This window comes from Trachemys scripta, chromosome 11 (assembly GCF_013100865.1).
Source record: "Trachemys scripta elegans isolate TJP31775 chromosome 11, CAS_Tse_1.0, whole genome shotgun sequence".
Lineage (NCBI taxonomy): Eukaryota > Metazoa > Chordata > Testudines > Emydidae > Trachemys > Trachemys scripta.
In genome coordinates, this window is record NC_048308.1 from 1706113 (window position 1) to 1725573 (window position 19461).

The 19461-nt window shown below is 60.1% G+C and overlaps 2 protein-coding genes across 9 annotated transcripts in view; one reads left to right on the forward strand and one right to left on the reverse strand.

Moving 5' to 3' along the window:
• The window catches only part of TNS1 (tensin 1), a 250960-nt gene that overhangs the window by 60842 nt on the left and 170657 nt on the right, over nt 1-19461 (forward strand). Inside the window, exon 1 of one of the 8 annotated variants that reach the window (XM_034785194.1) lies at nt 10126-10534. The exons of the other annotated variants lie outside the window; for them this stretch is intronic. Coding sequence (XP_034641085.1) covers nt 10508-10534 — 27 coding nt within the window. The 5' untranslated portion in view covers nt 10126-10507. Of the gene's footprint in view, nt 1-10125; nt 10535-19461 lie in introns of those variants that run through there. 8 annotated transcript variants of the gene reach the window in all.
• Nucleotides 6790-9667, reverse strand: LOC117884652. The gene is made up of 2 exons (XM_034785196.1): nt 8974-9667; nt 6790-7286 (listed from the first exon to the last, which is right to left on the reverse strand). The coding sequence occupies exons 1-2, from the start codon at nt 9367-9369 to the stop codon at nt 7005-7007; spliced, it is 678 nt and encodes a 225-aa protein (XP_034641087.1). The 5' UTR covers nt 9370-9667; the 3' UTR covers nt 6790-7004.

Sequence of the window (19461 nt, forward strand, 5' to 3'; positions counted from 1 at the left end):
AGCTCTCCGCGGTGGTCCTTGCCCGGCACGGCCTTTCAGAACATTGGCCTTCAGTGGGATTGGTGGCCCAGAGCAGTGACGAGAGACCCCTCCCAGAAAACAGGCCCCACCTCTGCTTTTGCAGTGCCTAGAGGAGTCAGGCGGGCAGTTTGGGTAGGGGGCAGTCCCCGTCCCATTCGAGGAGAAGAACGATGGATAGTGAAGATCACAACTGGGCCACCTGGGGATGAGATGTACCAGGAGATCCAGGGGTCGGAGAGGACTCAGAACATGGTCTTCCCCTAAAAACGTACCGAAACGCCCCTCCTCTGGACGGCGGGGAAACAGCGGGTGGCGGAGAGGGATTTGAATGAAGAGAAGGTGATCTGATGTGGGGGCAGAATGGCAAAATGCACAAGTAGTACTGGAGGCGTCACGAGGGACCTTGACATGGAAGCTACTGGGTGAAACGGCTGTGTCCTCGGCTTCCCAGGTTACAAGCCACATCCTCCAGAGAAGAAGACATCCAGGGACAGAGCAACCCTTTCCCTGCCCGTTAACCTGCGCCACCAAACCCTGCAGGTGGAGATCTCGTCTCTGTACAGGGAGGACAATATTTGGGAACGGACCTGGGTCATAACCCAGCAGTCCCCTTTGCATTCATTAATCTGGAACCTGTCGCCTTGTGTGTATTTACTCCCGTGGGCTGGTCCTGTCACTGGCTGGCCCGGTTGTTTATTGTCTGGCATTTCCCAGGATTTTCTGGCCCTTTGGAAGCTATAAAGTTTGATGCGATTTCCCAAGAAAACGCAGCTTTCAAAGGCCGAGCAAGCAGCCGCTGGAATCTCGTGAGGCCTGGGGAGGCACGCAGCCTGACGTCATGCACAGCTCCCACTGGTCAGCTCGCTTGTGCCCCTCAAGCCACGAGAGAGAACGTGTGACTCGCTTCTCAAGCCTGGAGCCCTCAACGAACTTCGCTCCAGTGCTGACATGCAGCCACCTCTGGGGTGGAGTGAAGCTGGGAAGAAGCAGGCTGCTGCATCTCCCTGTGAATGCAGGGGGGAATGTAAAGGAGGCAGCGTTGGAATTTGGCAGGGCTCCAGGTGTTGACAGCTTTGCTCCTGGGGGGAAGCCCGGCGTCTGCAACGATTACAAGACGGCAGGGGCCTTGGCCGTGCGCCTCATCTGAAAGGCACCTCCGCCGAGTCCTGTCTCCGCAGGGAAGAGTGCCCCCTCTTGGGTAGGTCTCCTGCAATGCTCGGGATTTTTTCCATGGTCTCCCGCGAGTGCTGCCCCAGGCCCAGTGAGTGAGATGTGCCCCAGGCCGTCCCTGCGAATGCCGGCGGGGCTGTGCGGGCGGGACTTGGCATGCTGGTTTCTGTGTTTCACGTCCATGTGAATTCGCAGGGGTTTGAGCTCTTCTCCAACGGCTGCTCAGAGCAGCTCAGGCCCCGCCCGTCTGGCCTTTGCTTCCACCGCGGAGCTCGCTTGGAATGTGTTCCAAACCTCTCATGGGCTGGGGCGCGCTCCCCGAGATCTCCAAGCCGGCGCTCTCCCCCTCCCCGGCCTGTGTACGCTCCACAGCCGCCCCGGGGCTCACATAGCCACCAGAAAACTCCCCCAGCTTTGGGGTTCCACCCTGCGACCCCTGACCTTCTCCCTGTAGGTCAATGGCAAAACTCCGGTGCATGCAGGATCAGGCCCTTCTATCCCCGCCCCCGTAGTGCCTGTGCATGGGGTGGGGGAAGTGGAGTTGGATTGATTCACTAGAGCCAGGTGGAGTCTCCACCCCCATTGCAGCCTAAGAACCGCCCCAGTGCTTGGTGCTGTACAAGGCGCACTGACCGTCCCCTGGCCCACAGGTCTGATGGGCAGATGCTGCATCAGAGTTAGTGAAGCCGCGTTGTGAACCCAGTGGGGGATCCAGCCCCGATCCCCATGCAGCATGGGGGGGGGACGTGCCGGGGGGAGCCACACATGAGCCAGATGGGGCAGGGAGGCGAACAGCCAGGCTGTGATCGGTGCAGGGATGGGGGAGCGCTGTCGGGGATGGGAAGGGCGGGGGGAGGATATGCTGGGGCAGGGCCGATGAGTGAGGAGGGGGGGTTGCAGCAGGCTCCGCAGGGCTGGGGAGAAGAAAGCGCCACCATCATCTGCCTTCCTGTATGGGCTGGGCCCCGCCATATAGGGACTCGCCAACCCACCGCCCCGACCTCCTCCAGCCAGGCCGGCATCCCGGTCCAACATCGCCTCCCGTCTGCCATGGCTAGAACTGCCTCTGTCCCCTCCACTGCCTGGTTCTGTCACCCCTTCCTCCTGTCACCTGGGCACCGCCAGGGCTCATCCCTGTCTCGCCCCCTCTTCCAGCCCCGGCTCTGTCACCTCTCCAGTCTGCCTAAAACACGGCCTTTTCTCTCAGCCTCTGCACCTACCCGCATCTGCCCTCTCATTACTGCAGCTGCCTCCTGCAGGGTCTCACCCACTTCCCCCTTCCTGCCCGTGGTGCCCGGCCACCTTCCAGTCCTGGCCTGTCGCAGCTCTGCTTTGCCCTGCCCTGCCCTGCATCGCCTCCCCTCCTGCCCTCTCTGCTCCAGCAGCCGTGCCAGCCTGGGTCATTCTTGTCTCCCGCCGCTGGCCCCAGGCCCGTCCCGAGCTAGTCTGTACCCCCACGTTCCTGCTTCCCAACTCCTCCTGAGACCCCCTGCTTCCCCGACACATACAACAGCTTGGCCCCGGTCCCGTGGAGAGGTGGAGGGGCAGATGGGTTCGGCTCAGGGGTATTTCGTTAATTAAAAGACAGTGGCACCAACATGAATCATAGAATCATAGAGTATTAGGGTTGGAAGGGACCTCAGGAGGTATCTAGTCCAAACCCCTGCTCAAAGCAGGACCAACCCCAACTAAATCATCCTATGCCCGTTGTGCGTCCGAGCTCTTGGAGGCAAGGCCTGGGTCTTCCCGTGTGTTTGGGCTGCGCCTCGCACAGGATGGATGCCGGCTGAGGACAAATTCACTGCAATAAGAAATCCATGAAATTGTCTGGAAGGGGCACCTGTGGGCCAGGCCATGTGAGTTTGGGGGTGCAGTGCAGGGGAGCGTGTGGCAGGGGGGCTGAGCTGTCCAGGGGGTGGCTGATGGACAGACACTGATCTCGACAAAGAGAAGGTTAACGGGTGATTACAATTTATAAGTATCTACATGGGGAACAAATATTTCGTAATGGGCTCTTTGATCTAGCCGAGAAGGGTTAACACAGTGGCTGTCGGCCTGTGGACTCCCGGGGGTCGGCAGACTATGTCTAAGATTTCCAAAGGGGTCCGGACCGCCATTCAGTTTTTTTTAGGGGTCTGCAAATGAAAAAAGGGTGAAACCCGTTGATCTAACCAGAGCCAGTGGCTGGAAGTGGAAGCTAGAGAAATGCAGACAGGAAATAAGGCGTATGTTGTAAGAGGGAGTGGTTTACCAAGGGCCATGGTAGATTCTCTGTCAGTGGCTATGTTTAAATCAGGCCTGGCTGTTTTCCTAAAGGATCTGCGCTAGGGATGATTTTGGGGCTGCTCTCTGGTCTGGGTTACACAGCAGGTCAGACGAGACAATCCCACCTGAAATCTGTGTGTAAACCAAGCTAGCCCTGCTGAGTGCGGTGTCTCTGGCGAGGCACATGCGTTTTAGTTCCTTCCTCTGACCCCCGACCTCCCCGGTTTGTCTGTTCCTTCCCTCCGGGTCACCTGCTCCGCGGGGTAGGTTATGAGCTGTCTGGGGCCGCGTGCTGCGGTCTGGCCAGCACAGGTAACGCAATAGGAGTCTTTATCTTTGGGCTCCCAGGTGCTACTGTAACATAAATACTACACACCGGTTGGGGGGTCTGGCCAGGGACCTGGCTCCTCTTAGGGGTGCGGTGAGGAAGAGAAATGTCTTCTCACGGCTGCTCGTTGGTGAGCGAAGCCGTGAAGGCTGTATGGCTCTGGCTGAGGCTTTCCGTAGGATGCAGCTGCGGATTGGAAGTAGGGTAGGAAGCGGGCGGGAGATGGTAAGCAAGGATTTGGCCTGGCGTCCGTGTGTTGCGTCACTGTGCCCAGGAACCAACCCAGGGCAACGTGAGGGTCGTTGGTAGTCACAATGGAGGTTTCTCCTCTGGCTTGTCTTCAGTCCGACCCTTTGCCCCCGTGAGCAGCAAAATGCAGACCCTTAACCGCCGGGCAGAAGGGAAATGGTTGGCCCCGTCCCTAGTGACAACGGGGTCGCTCACTGTGGCCATCCAGAGGCACGTGGGAGCCCGCCCATGTCCGTGTGCCAGGCTGGTGCCCGAGGGGAGGTCTCTGTGCTTGCTCATGCCGTTCTGTCTCTAGGCAATCGCCGGCAGGAGGGCGTACTGCTCGGCAGCATTTCCCATGCTCTTAACTCCAAGTCCATGTGTGGGGCCGGAAAGGGGAGGCCCTTGTCTCCAGGGGGGAGTGCTTGATAGACACAGTGAACCGTGGCAGGTGTCCAGGCGATGAGCCATCTGGCCGGGGGACTCTGGAGACGGCCCGTGCTCTCTGGCTAGCTAGAAGGCAGGGCCCTACTCCTGTACAATGCCCTTCCAGACCTGGCTGGGCTGGGCTCTCAGCCTCAGGCCTGATGCAGTGGGGAGATTCCTGTTGACCTCAGCGGGCTTTGTGTCAAACCCATAACTGCCAGCAGCCGTCTGTGTCTGGGCGCTCCAGCCCTCAGTCCAGCCAAATGGGAGCTGAACACAGCGGCTTTTGCAGTCTCTTAGCCAGCTCCTGTCTGCCGCGGGGGCTTGCTGAGCAGCAGGGAGACATTCCCTCTCCCCGTGAGGGGGCCGCCTCTGGAGCCTGCCCCAGCCCCTGCCCGCCTGGGGAGTGAGGGGCCAAAGCTGGAGCCCCCCTGGTTGTTTTGTTTTGCTGCTTACGCCTGTGGTGGGGTTGTGGCTGGAACCAGAGAGGCCCTCCGGCTAACTCAGAGCCCAGAGAGCTTCCAGCACCAGATTTCGGTCAGGTCTTGGGTCCTAACCCCCTGCCAGCGGTTCTCAAACTATGGGGCATGGGAATGTGTCAGGTGAGGAGCGAGCTGTGTGGGTGTTTTTTGAAGGGCTCTGGCTGTCATTCCCAGGGGGCTATGCACTCCTGGGAGGCAGAGATAAAGGGGACAGCTGGAGCCCAACCACCCAGTCTTGGGTTCTCCCTCACCTGGGGGCAGGGGGGCTCTGGCTGTCAGCCCTGGGGTGGCTGTAGCAGGGCGGAAATAAGAGTGGCAATGGGGCACTAAGTCTGCTGTGAAAAGTGATATTGTTGAGTATCACTTTTCACATTTCAACCCTTCTGTGCTGCTGCTGGCAGCGACATTGCCTTTGGAGCTGGGCGCCCGGCCAGCCGCCGCCGCTGCTCTCCGCTCTGCCTTCGGAGCTGGGGGCCCGGCCAGCCGCCGCCGCTGCTCTCCGCTCTGCCTTCGGAGCTGGGGGCCGGGCCAGCCGCCGCCGCTGCTCTCCGCTCTGCCTTCGGAGCTGGGCGCCCGGCCAGCAGCCGCCGCTGCTCTCCGCTCTGCCTTCGGAGCTGGGCGCCCGGCCAGCCGCCGCTGCTCTCCGCTCTGCCTTCGGAGCTGGGCGCCCGGCCAGCCGCCGCTGCTCTCCGCTCTGCCTTCGGAGCTGGGCGCCCGGCCAGCAGCCGCCGCTGCTCTCCGCTCTGCCTTCGGAGCTGGGTGGTGGTGTATGTACTTTAGAAAACGCTTCCCTAATCCTTTAATGCACCTCATCTTGGCAGATTTTGAATGGAAACGGAGACTAGACTAGAGTAGCAACCAGAGCGGCTGGGGCTGCGACAGTGTCTTGCCAGCCCAGTGAGGATGGGCTTGCTCGATATCAGGAGGGGGGGAATCTGTCGAGTTAGCTCTGGCTGCTGCGGGGCGGGGGGGGGAGGGGCGAAGGTGGGAGGTGACACCTTTGATGGGCCCAACAGATGTTGCTGTCTGGCTATGGAGCAGGGTTGGGGTCTGTTGGATAAAACAAGTCCTCTCCTTGTGTCCTGCCTGCCTGTGAGGACGGGAAGTCCCCGGGGACACCCTGCTCTTGGGAGAGACCCAGTTAATTCTGCAAGGAAGCAACAGGTTTTGGGGAGGCAGCCTGGGCTTCTCCAAATGGAGCTGGGCTTGTAGGAGTGTCTCTGGCTAGTGGAGTATGGGTGGGGGGAGATACCCAGCCCCTGAGCCCTAGCCAAAATGTACATCATTATTAAAGGGCTAATTTTCAGATGTGCTGAGCCCCGACACTCCCCGGATGAAATCGATGGCGGTCTCTCTGCCAAATGGGCCCTGTCGTTTACTTCAATCATTTATGAAGTGCCCATCACCAAACGGCACTTGGTCTCTGTGCATTTCAAACAAAATCAATACGTGAACAACAGCTTTGGCCCGGGCACAGTCTCCACCCTCCGTAGCCCGAGGCCCCAGATCTGCCCGGAGTGGGAGACTGGAGCACAGGGGTGAACTGGCCAGAAGGGAAGTGATCCAGATACAGAGCCCCGCGGAGCGGTGGATGGGCGCTGTGCTGGGGAGCGGACTCCAACCTTGCAGGATCTAACTTGAGGGCTTTCTCGTCCGGAAGAGCTTGCGGGGGGTAGGTTCCCTCTGGGTTATTTATCTGGGAATAGGCCTTTAACGGGATCCTATCTTGCATGGGAAATGCCCCCTTGTGCCTCTGCGGCTGAGTCTGCAGGGAGAGGCAGAGGAACAGAAGCAAACCCTTTCACACTCCTTTAACTTCACGTTCCCCCCTTTCCTCCTTCCTTCCCCCTCCCTTCTTCTTCTTTTTTTTTTAAACCTTGCCTAGTCCTGCTTTCAGAGGAAGCCATCAGCTCTGCCCCTCGCTTACAAACCACAACTGGAACCAGATGTGCAGTAAAGCCCAATGCGGAGAGGGAGGGAAAGCCGGGAACACTTGAGTCATCACTGGCTGGTTGTTTCTGGGGAGGCTGGCTGGGGTGGGGAGAGGGGCTGGGTCTGGGGACAGCAGGGTAGCTCTTCTCCACTCACCGAACAGAAAGGGAACCAGCAGCAAAAAATGAATTAACCTGGCCGGGTTCCTCCAAGGAAAAGCCCGGGGCTGCTTGTAGCACCCGTGGCAAGGCGCGTGGGAGTTGTGAAGGTAGCTCTGCGGATTCCTCGTTTGTGGCTGATTGATTGGTGCCCAAGCCGGACCCTGCAGCTGCCCGGAGCAGATGAACGCTAACAGCGGGGGAGCCCGGGGGCCGGTAACGAGGCCGTGTCAGCGTCTCCTGCGGTGGCAGGTTAGCAGTGGGGTCGTGCGCCGCCTGCGAAGGAGAATGCAAGAGCTCAGCGCTGGAGCTGGGAGATCCTTGCAGTGTGGGGAGGGGGCAGTGTTTGCAAAGCGGCTTTGGATGCCTGGTGGGGAGAGGACAGGAGACCTGGACTTTTAGACTTCGCCTTGAGTAGGAAAAATGGTCTCCTTAAGGTACTGATCTGGCCCTCATTAACTTACCTCTGAGCACCTCCCAGCATTCAATGTATTTATCCTCAGGACGCCCCTGGGAGGTAATTCCGTCATTTGGGGAAACCGAGGCACAGAGTGGCTGAATGACCTACCGCAGGTCCCACGTGGAGTCTGGCAGAGCAGGGTCCTTACCACTGGGCCACGCTGGTTGGGTTCAGACCGGGCTTAGCTCGCTCACGCTGGGCAGGAGCTGCCGCTGTTGGACAGCAGGGTCCTAGAGGCTGAGGTGTGGTGGGGCGCCGTGGTGCAGGGGCGGAGGCAAGGACACTCAGGGGGTGGGTTCCTACGAACCGCCGTGTGGCCGAGGGTCCGAGCTCTCCAAGAGGGAGGATGGCCCAGTGGTCAGAGCACCAGCGGGACTTCAGAGACCTGGGTTCAAATCCTTGCTCTGGCAGAGGTGCCCTGTGAGCTTGGGTAGGTCACTTATTCTCTCTGTGCCTCAGTTCTCCTCTGGCTGATGGGGGCGATGGCGCTGCCCTGCCGCCCGGCGCTGCGGTGAGAGTAGATACATTGAGGAGTGATGTGCCCAGACGCTGTGGGGATGGGGGCGAGCCGAGCCCCCAGCATGGACAGATGGCGATACGAGGCGTTGCGCTGGCTGGGAAAGGCAGCCGGGGTTCGGCTGAGGCAGGGCAGACTAACCCCCAGCCGGCTCCGAGCTGCTCCCCGGCATCTCCCTGAGGGCTGGACGGGGTTCAGCCCGATTCCCTACCTGAGCCAGGTCCCCTACACGCGATGGCTCCTTTCTCACGCCCAGCCCGTCTCCTGCCTTCCACCCACTGCGCTCTAGTGTTTGCGGGTGTGCACTGCACTCCCTCGCTCCTGCTCTGTTCGGCTAGCGTCCCGTGTCTCAGCAGAGACGTGCACGTTGGGACAGTAAAACCTTGCACTCTTCCCCTTAGAATCAGAGAATCTCAGGGTTGGAAGGGACCTCAGGAGGTATCTAGTCCAACCCCCTGCTCAAAGCAGGACCAACCCCAACGAAATCATCCCAGCCAGGGCTTTGTCAAGCCGGGCCTTAAACACCTCTAAGGAAGGAGCTTCCACCCCCTCCTTAGGGAACCCTTGTCCTTTTGTTCAGATTTTACAGTTAAGTCACTGTGTTCAGCTACTGTCCAAAATACTGTGAAGCCAGTTTATCTGCAGCAAGGCCAGGTAGTCGGGACATGAGCTGCAGACCAGAGAGCCCCACGGCCCAGCCCAGCTCGGCTCGGGAGAGCCGCTGAGCTTGCAGCCCTAGGGGGTATGGCTGCAGGCCCAGGCTGTGCAGAGGGCAACACAAACAATGGAGAGGAAAAAGGGTAAATGCGACCAGCGTCTGCCGCTGAGTGTGTCGGCTTGGACCCGATTCACTTGCATGTTTTCCTGTCTCGCCGGTCATTCAGACTCTCAGCATCCAGCCAGTCACATGCAGCGATCCCCCCAAACCTTCCCCACTACTCCACTTCCCTTGATATTGGCGAGTCCCTGCTTGCTCCAGATCGTACCAGGGTGCTGTTGGGCGTGTGTCGGGGGCTGACTTCTCTCCAGGGTGCTGGGCGGTGGCTTCTGTTGTCACCTCTGTGCACGGCGTAAGGAAGGCAGGAGACCTGGGCTTTAGTGTTGTCTTTGGGGTAGGGACTGTCCATTGGGTCTGCGTTCGTACAGCGCCTGGCGCACTGGGTCCCGTTCCTCGGCTCTGCGGGATACCCAGATTCTATAACAATGAGGCGAAGGCAGAACAGGGAAATCCGCATGTGTGGCGGTACAAACCCCTCTGTCTTGCCATGGTGCTGGTGCTGTTTGCTGGGGTATTGCTGCGGGATGTCAGGAGATGGGTGTCGAGGGGATGGGAAAATCAGGCCCTGTAATGAGGCGTCTGGAGTCCCCAGGGCCGTGGGCATGGACAACACCCTCTCATGGGTTGGGGCACCAGCTGGACCATTTCCTGCAGGGCTGAGTTCACAGCAGTAAGTGTCTGGCCCCCGCCCCGAGTCAGGGATGTACAAGGGGCAGGCCCAGGACTGCCTGATGGCTGCCAGGAGAGAGGTGCCTTCTGGGTATATTATTCCATCCCTGGCCTCTAGTGGGTTTTACATGCCCCTTGCTCTGTAGCAGCTGGCACTGCCCGCTGTCGGACACAAGATCCCCGCTCCCCTTGGCTCTCATCCAGGCTGGCAACCCCCAGTGGGGCCGGGGAAGTCCGCCTCGACGTCCTGCCCCCTCGCACACCCCTGTCCCTGCCCCCGACGTCCCCCAGGCTGACCCCGAAGCCTGGTCAGGTAGGTGCCACTAGATACAGACCAGTTACAGGGTAACTTTCAGGTAACTTGCCTCCCAGCGCCGGCGGGGCAGAGATGCCAAACACTCCAGCCGGGCGGCGGGTGATAAGGGCCAGACAGGCCGCCCCTCCGTCTGTTTGCATAGGAGCCTTTGGAACGTCTCTGACTCCCCCATCCTGTGCTTTTCCAGCCCCCTCTGCCTTGCCCGCCCTCCAGTGACACACATGGGCCGGTTTTAGGCCTGCCATGCCCTTTAAGGCGGACGGGGGAGGCCCCAGCCAGCCAGCAGTGGTGGGGCTGGGTGTGTGTGTGTGTGTTATACTTGGACAGCAGCGCGCACGAGGAGGGAAGAAGGACAAAAAAAAAAAAAAAAAAAAGGCTGCTAATGAGTTGGAGCTTGGGCGGGTGGGAAGGAAAAACCCCTTCGCGCAGTGCTGAAAGCTTTTGCTCGGCACTCGGTCGCTCCACGCTCTGCTCTCTGGCCTCACCCTCCCCAGACGCTTGGGGCTGCCTTGATTTCTCCCTCCGCCTGCGGGAATCCAAGCCCCCGCTTCTCCCCCTCCGCTCCCCGGGCCTGGGTCTTTCTCTCTTCCCCGGGGGGGGCGGCTCTTTAATTTCTTCACGCCCACCAGCCTGCGCTTCAGCAACGCCGGGACCCTCCCGCGCCCCGGCCCCACGCTTCTCCCACCCCACTCGCCCCGCCGGCCAGGGGAACGCCCGGTCCTTGGATGTAACCGGCTCGGAGGCCGAGTGAAACCGGATGGATTTCGGGAGCGTCATGAAACAGGTAAGAGCCGCCCAAGGCTTCTGCCGAAGGGGAAAGCGCTGCCGGGAGATGGGGGGACTGTTCCCTCTTTGGAGGCCAGGAGCAGCGAGAGTTTGGGAGGGCTGTGATGCGGGGCAGAGCGTGTCGGAGAAGATAGACGGGGTGGGACGCCCGGCTGTGCCCTAGGAATATTGTTATCGGCCGTGACATGGGATCACATCCCCCCGGCAATCAGCGCCGTCCCGCCAGGGATGAGGAGGAAGGTGCGTTCTGCACCCTTTGCTCCATGCAACAGCTTTTTGGATCACACCTGACACTTGTGTGTTAAGCTAGTATTGCTGCCTTTTGCCTGTGTATTCCCCTGCTCCGCCTTTGGGACTGGCACCGTGAATCCTTTAGCTCCGTGTCTCTCTCCACGTTGCCCACCACCCAGGTATCTGACCTCACAGGTGAGAGGGGGAGGGCAAAGAAGTGGGTACAGCAAATGTGCTGACGGGGGGAAGAGGGGGCGAGTTTGGGTCTGGCTGGAGCAGCTGGGAGAAGTCAGGGCAGGGGTGGGGCTGGGAAAGGCGTCTGCGGTTCCCGGCTATTATCTTAATGGTGTGGTGACAGCTGTGCACCTGCTGAGGCCCAAGTGTGGGGTGGGGGACCGGTCACCAAAGTGTCTGTGTGCGTGTGCGTGTGTTTGTGTGCACGCAGGGGATGAAGGGGGAGAGGAGGAGGAGGATGCCATGGGCAGTGCTGGGAAGAATGTGTCAAAGTGTCAACCGAAAGAAGCATAAATGTTTCCTTGACCAACTGCAACGGGCCGGGATCCCAGCCAGCCCCACCAACGGCTCCGATCCCTCTCCCCGTCCTGCGTGAGACGTGCCAGCCACTTGGCGCTTTTACTCCTTCCAGAGAGCGGTGGCTGTATGGGTCAGCCAGCCCCTCCTCTCTCCCGTGGGAGCACACAGGGTTCATTCCTCCCCTCCCCGCTGCCCCCCGGGGTGTCTTGGCTCCCGCTGGCTGGTCCAAGCTCTCCGGGAGGCTGGGGCTGTGGAATGAGCAATGGTTAATCCGGCGGGTTAATGAGTGCCCAGGCGGCTCATTGGCATGGAAAGGAAAGAGCTGGGATCTAGAATCGTGGTCCCCGGCTGAGAGGGTGGCGAGGCCGTGCCGGGGGTCTCCCGGGTGCCCTCTGAGGCGAGGGGCAGGGAGCACACGGACGATCCGGTCCAGGAGAGAGTTAATGAAAGCTGTGCTTGCCTAGCTCGGCCCCTGCTCCCCGCGCAGCTGGTTTTAGGCTTGGTCTCTGCTGTGTTCCTAGAAAAGGAAACGGCCCTCACAGGCCTGGAAATGAACCAGGCATCAGCGCTGAGGGGAAAAAAAAGGGCAAAACAAAGGCCTGGATCGGAAACTCCTAATGACCCGCGACAGGAACCAAGGGGCGTGTGTGTGTGGAGACAGGGAGTGCGGAGGGGGGTCAGGGCAGGGGGCTGGCGTGGATGGGGGGAAGGGACCATGCCAGGCTGGGGGATCCCTCAATGTTGCCCCACAGAGGTCTGCTGGTGGGATAGGGCCGGGGCTCCAGCCCGATGCACCTCACTAGCTGGCCGTGTTCCTAGGTGAAATGGGCCGTGGGGGGGGTCTCAGCCCAGATCCTACCGGATAGGAATTGGTAGCTAATGGGCCAGGGTGTGTCGCTGTAACACACCCGTCCTCCGCGGGTCAGGCCCGGAGGGGGCTGCGTCACACCCTGAGCGGTGGGCGAGGTGGGCCCTGCCGGGGGGAAGCTCTGTTTTGCTCTGGATGCGCAGAGCACTTCAGTCCCCAGGGCCTCACCCCAGCAGCTGGTGAGTGGACCCTGCATGGACCCCAAAAGCCAAAGCGCGATCACTGCTGAGAGCCCCTGGGGCTTTTTCTCTTCAAGCTGGGGGCCTGATCACCTGGGCAGAGAGCCAATCCTGCCGGGCCCCTTTAAGGGGCCCATGTGCACGGGAGACCCAGGAACCGTGCTGTTCCCAGACTAATCTGGTGGTCTTAAAGGGACACGCCACCGCGGCGACTAGGACAAGGTGCCACAAACCTAATCCAAGAACGATCTAGTACTTAAAATATCTGCTTTAGCCATTCAAGCGGGCCGGGCGGCCCATTGTTTTCGGGAAGAGCATCGCGTGTTAATGAGACGTCCCGGGCCGGCTGGCTGCAGACTTGACAAGGATCAGAGGTTCCTTCCCTCTGTACCGGGGACGTCTCTTTCCCCCGCTGGCCTGGGCTGGGGGCTGCTCCCTCCTCAGCCCCTCCCTTATGTGCGCTCTGGCTGGATGACCCAGCTGTCAGCGCCGGGGGTCGCGTGGCTGGATCAGCGCCGCGTTTCCCATGCCTCTCGCCAGAGAACTTTGTGTCCGTGTGAGAGCGGAGTTTGGGGCGTAGGTCGCCGGGTCCCGTGCTACGGGGCGCTGAGCACCCTCTCCTCCTAGCCAAGCCACCTCTTGGGAGGCGCCCGGCCCCTGGCAGGATCGGGCACTCCTGCTCAGTGGTCAGGGCTGGACAGAGAACTGCCCCGGGAGGAAACTGGTTTGCAGGCTTTATTCCCTCTCCCCCCCCCTTCGCCCTGGCGTTCTTTGCTGCAGGTGGTTAGCTGCCCACTGGGTATTAAGGAAGTGGCAGGAGTTGTGTGCACGTAGAATAAGAGGGGGTCCTCTGTATCCCCCTGACCCACGAGCACCGTTGATGCCTGTAGTGCTGTCAGCCGTGAGGCCGGGGACCAAACACACTATGGAAACTGACCCACCTGCACCCCAGCCCCGGATGCTCCTCCGACGCCCCGATTCCCTCGACTGCCTGGGCCCCTGCTGCGGGGCGACTCCTGGCAGAAAAGAGCAAGTGACTCCTCCTAATAAAGTCAGTGCCAGTAGCTGCAGCAGGAGCAGGACCGGCCTTGCAATTCAGCCCTCCCTCGGCCAGCGCTCCGGTGCCCCGGGTCCGGCCTGGGCCGAGACAGCAGGGGTTGGCCCTGCTGTGGCAGGGAGAGTGCGGGTGAAATGTCCCGGGCAGCCTGTCGGGCTTGACAATCCAGAGGACAGGGCCGGGGTGCGCGAGGGTCGTGCCCGAGGAGGCGTGCTGCGGGTGATGGGACCGTTGTTTCGTGGTGGGGCCGGATGACCACGTTGGGCGTTGCTGGGCGGAGCGGAGGCCTCTGGGGTCCTGGCGTCAGTGCGTGTCGAGGCCGCTCTGAGTCACAGCAGCTGGGGCAGCTCCCGTCTCAGCGCGGTCTCCGCTTTGGGGGAGCGAGAGTCCTGGAGTGAGCCGGATGGGTTCCCAGGCCCTCGTGCCAAAGAACCTCTCCCACCCGGGCGGGTGAACACACAGCGATCCCAGCTGCTGAGCAGTTCCGTGGCTCTGCCATCAAAGCTTTGGATGGAGATGCTAGTTTTGCAGGCCGGGGCTGTTGTGCGTGTTCCCGCCCAGCGAGTCCCCTGGGCCTCCCAGCCTCTCTTCACAGGCCTGGGGCCAGCGTCGCCAGGCGTTGCCAATACCTCCCCGTCCTCAGACCTCCCTGGGCAGGCGACATCGTCTCATGGGCACCTCCTCTTTCACCATCCCCATGGCAACGCTCTTGCCCGCTCCCTTGGCAATGTACCGATGCTCACGGCGTTTCCCACTGTGACGTGGGATCCGAGCTTTGGCCTTTGTTAAAGATAATGAAACTCATTCTTGTCCCACGCTTCCTTGCTGCCTGGTCCCCCCCCCCACTGCATCTTCCACTGCCCCACTGGGCAGCCTTCCTCCCAACTCCATGCACCCCAGTGCCTTTCTCCTCCCCTCCTGGCCCAGGCGAGGAACCCAGGAGAGGAGCTGCTCCTGTTACACCATAAGGCAGCCAGAACAGGCATGCCATGGTAAGGCCTGGCTGTCCAGGTCATGCAGAAAGCCCCAGGGACAAGCCCTGGCTAGCAGGTCTCTTGCGCCGGTGCTAGAGGCTAGCGTGGGGGTGCGGGGCTAGCCGTGGATGGGGGCTGGCAGCTCCAGGGTGCAGGTGGTGGCAGGAGCAGAACGCTGCTGGGTTTCCCAGGGGAACCGCGCCGCCTAAGAGTCTCTGCTATAGTCAGATGCGGGGGCGATCCCCCAGGGAACCGGGGTGTGTCTGCAAGCGCCAGGCGGGGCGGGACTCCTTGGTTCCATTCCCCGTCAGCTCTTCCCCTGGGCAAGTGGCTCAGAAATCCCCGAGGGGGGTTCTGCATGTGCCCTCTTTCCGGGGGGGCTTGGAGCGGGGTCGATCCCCACGCCTGATGCGGGGGTCAGGCTTTTCAGCGGCTCTTGGCCACGTTCTCCGGGGGTGGGATGTGAAGGAGCTGACCCAGATGGCTCCAACCTCTCCACCCGCCCAGAGGCAGTTCCCAGTGCTCCGCCCAGCCAGGGTTTTGCTCCACCTGTCCCACGCGCCAGGTAGAGCCCGTCTCCATGGCAGACGCGGGGGTGGGGAAGAGGGTTCCCTGGGGCCGTGCATTGGCCTGGAATCCGGAGAGGAAGCTGATCTGGATCTCGCCCTCCCTCCTGGAGGAGCCTGTTACAGGAGGCAGGGGCGTGGCCGGGGGGCGGGCACAATGCTGAGTGGCTGTGGGGTGGTTTACCAGGCTTGGGAGGGGGGCGGTATGGGGACGTTAGGGTGGGAGCTGCTCTGAGAGTCAATTAGTGCTATTCCATTGGCATCTCAGTGCCAGGTCAGGTCAGTTGTGCCAAGTCCCCCCGATGCCTTTCCCCTCCCTTGCACGCTCATCTTGCTGGCGCCATCGTCATGGGGACAGGATGCGGGGACCACACCTGGGCGGGTCAGAGCCCGGCTGGCAGGTGATGCTGCCAGGGCTGGTTGGTATGCTGGCAGTCAGTCGCCGCATCCCCCCTTCCGGCTGGATGCCCTACCATCCGGTCCCCAGGCAACTTGGTCGGCTGATGCAATTTTGGCTTTAGCCCAGTTCTTTTGCGTGGGAGGTTTGGTGCGGCCCGGGAGACTGGGTCGCCCTGGCAAAGTTGGGAGCGTGGCCACCCTGTGTCTCCTGCCCCTGCAGCTGGCGTTGTACTGCCTCAGATTTTAACCCGTGCAGCTGAGATGCTTTTTTCTGGCCTCTGTCTGATCTTGTCGGGACAGTGAGAGTCAGGGATGGGGCGAGCGTGGGCAGCGATAAACGGGGAAGGGACAAAGGGGAGAGATTGGGCATCGGTCCCCTAGTGCCGTGAGGGCTTTTGTCTACCTCAAAATACCGACAAAGAGTCCTGTAGCACCTTATAAACTAACGGTTGTATTGGAGCATAAGCTTTCGTGGGTGAATACCCACTTCGTCAGACGCATACTCAAAATACCGCCAGCGTGGCTAGTGTTCAGCCCATAAACACGGCGTCCAGGTGCTGGTGGTTGCAGGTACGAGGATCAGTAGAGTCGGATGCTATTGGCAGCACGGTGCTGTCGTGTTAGGACGATGGGCTGCCCTGTATTGTAACGCCTGGCGTCCCATGTCTGATCAGGAGTTTTCAGAATACAAGTGTGCTTTCCAGCATGCGAAGGATCTATAGCCTGGGACATGAGTGTTCTGCTCTTGTGCGACGAATGAAACGCTCTGGGCTGATGAGCCTGGCGAATCAATTCCCTCGCTTCTTTTCCCTTAAAATGTAGGTGAGACTTCTCTAGTGGAGTTGTTTCAGGAAGTCCCGCCTTCCGGAGGCAGTACTTCCTGGAATGCTGGAGGAGGAGGGGATCGCCAGGCTCAGAAGAGGAGTGGTGTAGACAAACTTCCTAGCAGAGCTCCACCCTCTCCTCCTTGGCCGGCAGGATGGGTCATAGGACTTTTGGGGGGCAAGCCCACAGAGGAAGCCATAGCATGGATTTGCCCTGCCTTGGAGTCTAAACTCACCTTTGGTGTGCAGGAGCGGAGCCCACGTAGGGATAATCTGGCTGGGGGACGCCAGCCATGACACGCGCCGGGGGCACAGGAATGCTGATTGAGTCCAGTCGGCGTCGGGCATTCCTGAGCATGGCATTCTGCTGCCAGCTGGGCTGGGTAAACAGCCGAGGCAGGTGGCAGGGTTACGTCGAGAGAGCTTCTGCAGACTGGAGCCCGTGGGCCAGAGCCAACCCTCAGTGCAGTGCGCCCAGGCCTGCACTGGCGCCTTGGAAACGTTGCCTTTTTAGGCCTTGGAGCTGAGGCATTTCAGCAGCGAGCTCCAGTCCCAGCTGTGCACAAAACCCTCCCTTCTGCCAACGACACCGGGGAGGGAGCTGCTGGCTGGAGGCTCACCCAAAAGGGCCTAGCGTGAGCCCTGAAACGGACAGCTGCCTTCCAGACACTGCCTGGTCAGATTGCTGCCTCCTGCTTGCTAAGGGTCCTTGGAGTCGAAGAGAGACCTGCTTATCCCTCCGCCGGCTCCCCGGGGGGCCGGTCTACTTGCAGCGCTGCGCCAGTGCGGGATGCCAAACTGATTCCGCTAACCCTGCGCCGAGAGCCGTGTGGCCGCGTTTTGGTTTAACCCCGGGTGATTTCAGGGTAGTTGAAGTCAATCAGGAATTGGTTTAAGCTAAGATGCAATCTGCTCCCCCTCACTCCCCAAGGTGAAATGAGTTTCCATGCAGGGGCTTGCTCCGGTTTGAGTTAAACCGGTTTAGCTAAGCTAGTGGAAATCCTCTGTCCTGCAGAGTCTTAGATGATCACACTGGTCCCTTCGCACCTTAGCATTGGGGCTGGACAAGTCCTAGCAGACAAGGAGCCGTGCTTCTTCCTCCGTCGGTCCTGCGGATCACTGGGGAGATCCCAGGGCAGCTGGTGGGGCTGGCAGGTAATCAAAGCAGTTTTGAAACTTGCAGCCCGAGCACCTGTAACCTGCAGCGAGTGGTGAGCAATGAACTCGCAGCCCTCCCCAGGCGGCTCAGTGTTGTTTTTAGATACCGCAGCATCTGATCGGGACCCTGGAGATGGAGTGCGACTGACTGGGGAGGCAGGGTGGTGGGGATCCGGGGAGGAGCTGTTAAGAATGACGGGGACTTTCTAGCATGGAAAGGAGCTGGGGAGAGCTGATAAAAGGATACGGAACAAGGTGTGGTACAGAGCAGGCCATCCAGGAGTTCCTGTGTGTCCGGTCCTGTAACGTGAGAACAGGATGGCACCCAGTGCAAGTCTACTCATTGGGACAGGGACTGTCTGTTTGTACAGCCCCTAGCACCGTGGGGTCCTGGCCCATGGCTGTGGCTCCTATGAGACTAGCTAGTAGCTATCAGTCTGTCTGCTCCGGGAAGCTGGAATCAGGAAGGGCTTCCCCAAATGGCCCAATAGGGCTGCGTTTGATCTGTTCTTAACAGAGGGCCGGTTAAGGGGTGACTGATCACAGTCTCTAAGTACCACCTGGGAACAGAAATCTGAGAAGAGAGGGCTCGTCAGTCTAGACAGATTCAGACAAGAAATAAGGCGCAAAATGTTAACAGGTTTCAGAGTAGCAAAATGTTAACAGTGAGGGTAACGAATCATTGGAACAGTTTGCCAAGGGGCATGATGGATTCTCCATCACTGGCCATTTTTAAATCACGACTGGCTGGTTTTCTGAACGATTTGCACCAGGAATGATTTTGGGGCTGTTCCCTGGCCTGGGTTATGCAGGAGCTCAGACGAGGTGGTGACCATGGGGGTCCCCTCTAGCCTTAGATTGAATCTGGGGAAATCCATCCTTTTTGCCCACACCAAACTGAGCCGTGAATCCTTGCTCCTTTCCTGTTCGTTCACCCTTTGCAGAAAACATATGCAGATACTGAGAGAGGGAAGGAACAAAGTGCACAGCACAACATGCCGTGAGCTTAACCAGTTGCTTCGTACATAAACATAGCGCCCGGCACGTCAGCACAGAAGCCAGCAGATTCCCCCTGACCTTTCCAATGCAGCTGGATGTGCAGCCTGATGCGGGAGCTGGGGATGGGCTGCGATCTCTTCTCCTGAGACTCAGAAAGATCCAAGACCCATTGGGTCACACCTTGTCCATCGCTCTCTGGTACTGGGGGTTTCCCCGGGGGTTTGCCAGCTTAGCTCTAGTGCTCCACAGCGTTCCCCCACTGCCCTTAGGAAAGTGTGCCTCCGGCTGAAGAAATCGCAGGGTTAAGGATGTGTTCTTCCTGGTTTTTCGCCTAAAATTCCCTTTGCTCAGGTTCCTTCTGGTTAATTCTCACTTGTACTGTATTACGGCCGTCCTGGCGAACCCAACCGAGATCAGGCTCCCTTGTGCAAGGTGCTGTCCAGACACCCAATGAGGGACAGTCCCTGGGCTCACAGTTAAAACAGACAAAGGGTGGGAGGGGAAATAGAGACAGGAAGTGACCCAGCAGAGGTACGAATAGAACGCGCCATCTCCTGAGTCCCCGTGCGGTGCTCTATCCATTGGCCCACGCTGCCTCTCTTTCATCTCCTTCCATCTTGCTCTACCGCCTTATCTCCTCCCCAGCATTAGCAGGCCCCGGGGTACCCGCTCTCAGCGCGTGCACAGATGAGCCTGTAGCGTAGCGGGGTGTACTTCCCGGGGTACCCTGCGGGCTCCTAGCACAACAGTCCCGCCCCTGCACCCGGCGGCTGGGGGCACTGGGCTGTTGGCAGAGTGACGCGTGTGTGGAGCCAGGGGGCTGCCTTTCCCAAACAGAGCTCAAGCAATACGCGACTAACTGCCCCGGGTGGTGGAACCCTGGGGTTTAACAGCCTCCGTCCACCCGCAAGGCAGCAGGTGGGGACGGGCACTTCCACCCCTGGGGTGCCCGTCCCCAGCCCGACTGCTGCTCCGGGCAGGCCGGGAGACGAGGATGCCAGAGGAGTGTTGGCTAATCCATCAGCCCAGAGCCACTGAATCCTGCCTTCTCTTTCCCTATCTAAAGGGGCCCCCCAGCCCTCAGATCCCTCCCTGGACCTTGGGGGGCGGAGTCAGCTGGAGTCACGGCTGAACAC

Coding starts and splice junctions, on each gene's coding strand:
- LOC117884652 (XM_034785196.1), bottom strand. CDS start 9,369: ATGCCCACGGCCCTGGGGACTCCAGACGCCTCATTACAGGGCCTGATT. Junction 7,287..8,973: donor ACACGCCCAACAGCACCCTG/GTACGATCTGGA, acceptor TCTCCTTCGCAG/GCGGCGCACGACCCCACTGC.